This window comes from Lagenorhynchus albirostris, chromosome 7 (assembly GCF_949774975.1).
Source record: "Lagenorhynchus albirostris chromosome 7, mLagAlb1.1, whole genome shotgun sequence".
Lineage (NCBI taxonomy): Eukaryota > Metazoa > Chordata > Mammalia > Artiodactyla > Delphinidae > Lagenorhynchus > Lagenorhynchus albirostris.
Window position 1 is genome coordinate 89714184 of NC_083101.1, and position 8439 is coordinate 89722622.

The 8439-nt window shown below is 45.6% G+C and overlaps 1 protein-coding gene across 2 annotated transcripts in view; it reads right to left on the reverse strand.

Moving 5' to 3' along the window:
- FGD3 (FYVE, RhoGEF and PH domain containing 3) overlaps positions 1–7543 on the reverse strand; it is a 34903-nt gene extending 27360 nt beyond the window's left edge. For both annotated transcript variants that reach the window (XM_060153556.1, XM_060153555.1), the window contains exons 1-3: positions 7421–7543; positions 7143–7271; positions 5996–6515 (exon numbers count right to left, since the gene is read on the reverse strand). In XM_060153556.1, coding sequence (XP_060009539.1) covers positions 5996–6466 — 471 coding nt within the window. In that variant the 5' untranslated portion in view covers positions 6467–6515; positions 7143–7271; positions 7421–7543. The remainder of the gene's footprint in view (positions 1–5995; positions 6516–7142; positions 7272–7420) is intronic.
- Positions 7544–8439: the final 896 nt, after the last annotated feature.

Genomic DNA, 8439 nt, shown 5'->3' on the forward strand with positions numbered 1-8439 from the left:
CAGACTGTATAAAACTCTTGGAGGAAAACATAAGAAGAACACTCTTTGACATAAATTGCAGCAAGACCTTTTTTGACCCATGTCCTAGAGTAATGAGAACAAAAACAAAAATAGACAAATGGGACCTAATGAAACTTAAACCTTTTGCACAGCAAAGGAAACCATAAACAAGACGAAAAGACAACCCTCAGAATGGGAGAAAATATCTGCAAATGAAGCAACTGACAAAGGATTAATCTCCAAAATATACAAGCAGCTCATGCAGCTCAATATCAAAAAAGTAAACAACCCAGTCCAAAAACGGGTGGAAGATCTAAATAGACATTTCTCCAAAGAAGTTATACAGATGGCCAACAAACACATGAAAGGATGCTCAACATCACTAATTATTAGAAAAATACAAGTCAAAACTACAATGAGGTATCACCTCACACTGGTCAGAATGGCTATCATCAAAAAATCTACAAACAATAGGACTTCCCTGGTAGCGCAGTGGTTAAGAATCCACCTGCCAATGCAGGGGACATGGGTTCAAGCCCTGGTCCAGGAAGATCCCATGTGCCACAGAGCAACTAAGCCCGTGCACCACAACTACTGAGCCTGCGCTCTAGAGCCCGTGAGCCACAACTACTGAAGCCTGCGCACTTAGAGTCCATGCTCCACAGCAAGAGAAGCCACCACAGTGAGAAGCCCACACACCTCAATGAAGAGTAGCCCCCGCTTGCCACAACTAGAGAAAGCCTGTACACAGCAACGAAGATCCAAAGCAGCCAAAAAGAAGAAGAAAAAAAAAACTACAGACAATAAATGCTGGAGAGGGTGTGGAGAAAAGGGAACCCTCTTGCACTGTTGGTGGCAATGTAAATTGATGCAGCCAGTATGGAGATTCCTTAAAAAACTAAAAATAGAACTACCATATGACCCAGCAATCCCACTATTGGGCACATACCCAGAGAAAACCATAATTCAAAAAGATACATGCTCCCCAATGTTCATTGCAGCACTATTTACAATAGCCAGGACATGGAAGCAACCTAAATGTCCATCAAGAGATGAATGGATATAGAAGATGTGGTACATATATGCAATGGAATATTACTCAGCCATAAAAAGGAGCAAAATTGGGTCATTTGTAGAGACATGGATGGACCTAGGGACTGTCATACAGAGCGAAGTAAGTCAGAAAGAGAAAAACAAATATCGTATATTAATGCATGTATGTGGAATCTGAAAAAAATGGTATAGACGATCTTATTTACAAAGCAGAAATAGAGACACAGAAGTAGAGAACAAACGTATGGATTCCAAGGGGGAAGGGGGGGATGGGATGAATTGGGAGACTGTGATTAACATATAAACACTATTGATACTATGTATAAAATAGATAACTAATGAGAACCTACTGTATAGCTCAAGGAACTGTACTCAGTGCTCTGTGGTGGCCTAAATGAGAAGGAAATCCAAAAAAGAGGGGATATATGTATCTATATAGCTGATTCACTTTGCTGTACAGCATAAACTAACACAATGTTGTAAAGCAACTGTACTCCAATTTATAAAATAAAATTAAAAAAAATAAAAATTTTTAAATGAAGAAGAAATTAAGACTTTCCCAAATAAACAGAAGATAAAGGGTTCATTACCACTAGACCTGCCATACAAGAAATGCTAAAGTAAGTCCTTCAAGTTGTGAAAAGGTGGTAGATAGCAACATGAAGCTGTACAAAAATATAAGGTTCTTCAATAAAGGTAAATGCATGAACAAATATAGTAACCTGTACTATCATAATTTTGGCAGAAAATAACACAAAAAGGACAAAAACATTTAAAAGCTATAAATCTATGTGAAAGTGCATACTATATATAAAAATACATAATTTGTGACATCAATAACACAGAGTGTCTGGGAGGGGGAGCTGTAAAGGAGTAGAGTTTTTGTGTATCATTGAAATTAAGTTTTGTTCAGCTTAAAATAAAATGTTATACAGATGAAAAGATGCTCAACATCACTAATTATTAAAAAAATGCAAATCAAAACTACAATGAGGTATTACCTCACACCAGTCAGAATGGCCATCAGCAAAAAGTCACAAAAACTAAATGCTGGAGAGGGTGTGGAGAAAAGGGAGCCCTCTTGCCCTGTTGGTGGGAATGTAAATTGATACCTCCACTGTGGGGAATAGAATGGAGTGTCCTTAGAAAACTAAAAATAGAACTACCATATGACCCAGCAATCCCACTACTGGGCTTATACCCTGAGAAAACCATAGTTCAAAAAGACACACGTACCCCAATGTTCATTGCGGCACTATTTACAATAGCCATGACATGGAAACAGCCTAAATGTCCTTCGACAGATGAATGGATAAAGAAGATGTGGCATATTTATACAATGGAATATTAGCCATAAAAAAGAACAAATTGGGTCATTTGTAGAGATGTGGATGGACCTAGAGTCTGTCATACATAGTGGAGTAAGTCAGAAAGAGAAAAACTAATATCAAATATTACCGCATATACGTGGAATCTAGAAAAATGGTACAGATGAACCTATTTGCAGGGCAGGAATAGAGATACAGGTGTAGAGAATGGACGTGTGGACATGGGGGAGGGGCAGGGGAGGGTGGGATGAATTGGGAGATTAGGTTTGACATAAATACACTACCATGTATAAAATAGATAGCTAGTGGAAACGTGGTATAGCACAGGGAGCGCTGCTCAGTGCTCTGTGATGACCTAGATGCGTGGGATGGGGGTGGGTGGGAGAGAGGTGCAAGAGGGAGGGGATATATGTATACATATAGCTAATTTACTTTGTTGTACAGCAGAAACCAACATAACATTGTAAAGCAATTATAGCCCAATAAAAAATAAAAAGCAGATGGAAGATCTTTAAAAAAATAAAATACTATAACTTTAACTATTTTATGTAATTGCAATAGAAAAAATATATAGAATATACAGAAGAGGCAATGAGAAGGGACTCAAAGCATATTATTACAAAAAAATCAATTAAACTTAAAAAAGGAAAGCAGTAAGAGAGGGACAAAAAAGCTACAAAACATACAGAAAACAATGAAAAAGGCGATAGTAAGTCCTTCCCTACCAGTAATTACTTTAAATGTAAATGAATTAAACTCCCCAATCAAAAGACACGGATTGATTGAACAGATTAAAAATAAAATCCAATTATATGCTACCCACAAGAAACTCACTTTAGATTTAAGGACATACATAGGCTGAAAGTGAAAGATGGAAAAAGATATTTCATGAAAATGGTAAACAAAAGAGATCATGAGTGGCCATATTTACATCAGACAAATGGACTTTATGACCTTTTTTTTTTTTTTTTTTTTTTGCGGTACGTGGGCCTCTCACTGTTGTGGCCTCTCCCATTGCAGAGCACAGGCTCCAGGCGCACAGGCTCAGCAGCCATGACTCACAGGCCTAGCCGCTCCGTGCATGTGGGATCTTCTCGGACTGGGGCACAAACCCGTGTCCCCTGCATCGGCAGGCGGACTGTCAACCACTGCGCCACCAGGGAAGCCCCAGACAAATGAACTTTAAATAAAAAAACCATTACACAATACAAAGAAAGACATTATATAATGTTAAAAGGACCAATTCACCAAGAAGATATAACAGTTATAAATATTTATTCATCAAACCTCAGAGCTCCTAAATATATGAAGCAAACTTTGGCAGAATTGAAGCAAGAAACAGATAGCAACAGAAGAATAGTAGGAGATGTCAGTACTCTACTTTCAATACTGGATAGGACATGCAAAACATCAATAAGGAAGCAGGGGATTTGAATAATACTGTAGAACAAATGAACCTAACAAACATATGCAGAACACTCCATATAACAACGGCAGAACATACATTCTTCTCAAGTGCACACAGAGCGTTCTCCAGGTCAAACCACGTGTTAGGCCACAAAACAAGTATTAACAAATTCAAGAAGATTGAAATCATATAAAATATCTTTTCCAATCACAACAGAATGAAACTAGAAATCAACAGCACAGAGAAAACTGGAAAATCCACAGATTTGTAGAAATTAGACAATATGCACTTAAACAGGAGTCAATAATAGAGATTAGAACAGAGATAAATGAAACAGAGGGTAGAAAAACAATGGGAAAAAACCAACAGAACTAAGAGCTGTTTTTTGAAAAGATAAACAAAATTAACAAACCTTTAGCTAGACTTACCAAAAAAATGAGAGAGAACTCAAATAAATAAAATGAAAGAGGAAATATTACAACTGATACTACAGTTGAATACAAGGGATCAGAAGAGACGGCTCTGAACAATTAAATGCCAACAATTGGATAAGCTAAAAGAAATAGATAAATTCCTAGAAACACACAACCTACCAAGACTGAGTCACGAAGAAATAGAAAATTTGCACAGACGGATAACAAGTAAGGAGGTTCAATAAGCAATAAAAGTCTTCCCAGCAAAGAAAAGCCCAGAAACAGATAGCTTCACTGGGAAATTAATACCAATTGTTCTCAAATTTTTCCCAGAAAATTAAAGAATAAGGAACACTTCCTAACTCATTCCATGAGACCAGCATTATCCTGATACCAAAACTTTGGGGCCTTGTGGACCCTGGAGGGACTGTCCCTCCCAGGGGTTCGCCAGATTCCTAGAAATGTAAAGGATTCTCTGGCAAGAATGTCTTTCAAGTGCAAACCAACCCATCCAGAGTCCACACCCAACCACCTTCTTTATACTTGCTTTCCCCTATTCCCCTGCCCTAATTACGCGAGCTATCCAGGGACAGCCCCTGTGCACAGAACCCACTGAAATTATTCAAACTGGCCAATCTTAAGCCTGCTTACCCTGTCTCACCCATCCCTTTCCTCAGAAACCACAATAAAGACTCTACTGTAACTTACATAGTATTTGTACATCAACTATACTTCAATTAAAAGAATAAAATCATTACATGATTAAAAAAAGACTCTTGCTCACGATTTCCACTCCCTCTGCCTCCTGCCCTACCCTGGTGCTTTTCCCTCTGGTTCCCCATGGTGTGGTGTGCCCCCTCCTCTCGGGAACTATGAGTAATAAACTATCTTTAAATGGCAGTCATCTCCTGATGTGTGGGCTTCACCATTCCTGAATAATAATAAAACTTAGCTTAAAACATGCCCCCAGCCCACTCGCTGACAATTTGGCTTTCAACAGTGCAGGCCTGTGGCTGCCCTTTGCCCACGAAGCCTCCTCTTGATGCGGCCATGTTAGGCCATACCATCTCTACCAGGAGCCAGCAGGTCCGACCCTGGCCAAATGCCACTTGTGCTTGTCTTGGGACCCAGTCACTCGCAGCTTACCTACGCTGTTCTCCTCCCATGCACAGGTGGTCTCTCTAAGCCGGGGCTGTCGGCTTTACTTCCATGTCCCCACAAGTCCCAGTGTAGAGCCCAGAGCCCAAAACGCTAAAGGGACACAGATGAGCTTTCTTGCAAGACCGAGCCCCCACGGGCGGGCACGCCTGCTTCCCGGAGCCATCTGCACGGGGCTCCCCTCGCGTGCCTGGACTCCCTTCCTGCCTCTGCCACACACCATGGGAAACCCTGGGGTTTCCCCATTCATAAAATAAGGTGACAAGCATGCTGTCTTCCTCATGGGGGCTCTGCAAGGCAGGCAGCAAAGAGTGGTGGCAAAGAGTGGTGGCAGCACTGTTTCCGCTAAGTTGGACCGCCACAGCCACCCTGGGGTGGGGTCCCTGTGCCACCGTGGGGCCATGGAACTAGGGCTTGGGAGTGAGATCATTGTCTGATATGTCAGGGAGATCCCTGCCTGTGTGGTCCTTCCCCAGAGCCTGCCCATCAACCCATAGCAGGGGCTTCTCTGAGCATGGTGTCTGAGTGTACACCCTGCTACTGGCACCAGGCCTGGGTGATGGCACTGTAAACCTCAAATACTCTCAGAGGAGAGCTCTGCAGCCCCTGACACCTGGGACGGGAAGGTGGCCTACCTTGGCTGGATCCGCGTCAGCCCTCAAGGGGCTATTCTCGGGGTCTGGCTCCTCACTGCTGCCCTCGCCCATATCGCTATCGGCCTCCTCCCGTGGGGCCTTGCCACCTGGGGCTGTCTCCAGGTGCAGCCCTTTGATGGTGGGGCCTGGGCCCGCCTCGCTGCCGTCCTCGCAGGAGAAGTGCTCGCCGACCACGCTGCAGGAGGGGCTGTCTATCCCGCTGTCCCGGTTAGGGATCTTAGTGCCGCTGCTGGGCTCACTCACAGAGCCCACGTCCCCCGCAGAGGCCTGGCTGCCAGGGCTCCCGGAGGCAGGGTCACCACAGTGGGCTCCAGGCCCAACAGGGAGCGCTCGGAGCTTCCCCGGGTCTGTGCTTGGATGCTCCAGGGAGGAACTGCTAGGCCCAGCATCTGGCTCCCCCCGGGTGGCAATGGGGGCTGGGGGCATTGAGGACACCCCTCCTGGCTCCATCCTCAAAGTTGAGTTCTCTGAGCTCTGTGAGGGGCTGGCCGGGGTCTTCCTGTCAGGGAGAAATGAGCATAGTCAATGCCAGCTGGGCCATGGACTAACCCCCAGGTGGGGCCCTCTGGAGAAAATCAACATGGAGGAGGGGGGCTGGGGCTGAGTGTGAAGTGAACACCCTGGTCAGCCTCAGCTGGGTCCTGACTAGGCAGGCTTTGGGGCAATGGCAAGTGGAAAGCATTTTATTCTAAAAATAAATTTCTTCATTAAAAAAAGAAGGAAGAGAGAGAGGGAAGGAGGGAGGGAGAGAGTGAGAAAGAGAGAAAGAAAGAAAGAGAGAAAGAAAGAAAGAAAGAAGGAAGGAAGGAAAGAAGAAGGAAAGAAGGGAGGAAAGAAGGAAGGAAAGAAAGAAAGAAAAAAGAGAGAGTGAAAGAAAAAAAAGGAGAGGGAGGAATGAATTCTGTAGCGTGAAGCTACCTGCCCCTCAGTGAATTCAGAATATATGTGTAAACGAACAGCAATAACCACCGTGAGCACAGTGAATCTGGTCTGTACTGTGCTTGGGCGTCCGTGGCACTCTATCCTACCACGTAGCTCTGAGGTGAGGCAGGAGCCCCATCGAGACCCTCCCTCAATATCACTGTCGATATTCTGTCTGACAGGTGACCTGTCATTTTCCAGAGACCTGGAGGCTGAGGAGGCTGGATCTTGGTTCCCAATTCCTCTTCCTGCTAAGCACCGGAACTACTTCATGCCCTCACATGGTGCCTCTTCTGGAAACCTTCGTGGAGGAAAGGCACCTTCAAGTGTCAGTCTAGGTGCACAGAGAGGGTCAAAGGTGAGACTAGACTGGGAGGAGATTGACATTCCCCCAAATCTTCCACTTGAACCCCCAGTGGAGCTGCAGAGGAGGTCAGGGACCAGGAGCGGCAGTCACTTATTCCTGGGCAATAGGTGGGTTACCTGAGGTTGTCAGACTCTGCAAGGACACTGAGGTGGAAGGGTGGGTGCCAGGCTCCCTGCTGGCTGTGTTCCGGGTCCTTTGAGTTGGCCAGCCCAGGCCTTGCACAGGGTTGGAGGGCTGGGAGGATTTGCTGAAAATCTTTTTCTTGCCCAGCAGTTTTGAAGTGGAGCAGTTCAGGAGGTTCTAAAAAAAAAACGTGAAAGGAGAATGAAAACCACCTTCTCCACTGGCACTTGGAGCAGCATGGGTGACAGACCCAGTGCTCAAGGGAGAACATGGAAGGGCATCTTCATGCCACCACCCAGTGCAGGAGACCCCCGGGCAGGTCATAGAGGTCTGCGGGTGGATGGAGCATGGCTGAGTCCCTGGCCCCCGTGCAGCAGCTTCTAGGCCCTGGCTTAAAACTGGGGCCAGAACTGAGCTTGTCCCCAGTTATGCAGTGACTCAGGGAGAAAGGGTCCTCTTGAGTGTGCAGTGCCCACTGTGTCTGAGGAGAGCTGGCTGGCATCTACACGTGCCCTCCCAGACACAGGCACTCACTCAGCTCTGCTGCCAGTGGCTTCTTCACACATTCCCCTCCTCCCTTGCTAAACAAAATAAAGAACCATCAGTGGAGATGCAGTTTCCCCTCCCTGCAACACACACAACCAAAAAGGTGTCCTGAAGCCTGACCCTCGGCCACCCATGCAGCAGAAGGGCCTCTGGTCAGAGTGTGCTCAGAAGAGGAGCATAAGCCACCTCTGTGCGTGCGTGGCCTTGAGGGCTGGCGAGGCCCCAGGAGTCAAGCACCAACTCCAGCCCCTGTGATAGTCTCCTACGCTCTTGCCTTCCAGTGCAGTCAGATTTCTTCTGAGTGGACCTTTTTTTTTTTTGCGGTACGTGGGCCTCTCACTGCTGTGGCCTCTCCCGTTGCGGAGCACAGGCTCCAGATGCGTATGCTCAGCGGCCATGGCTCACGGGCCCAGCCGCTCCGCGGCATGTGGGATCTTCCCGGACTGGGACACGAACCCATGTCCCC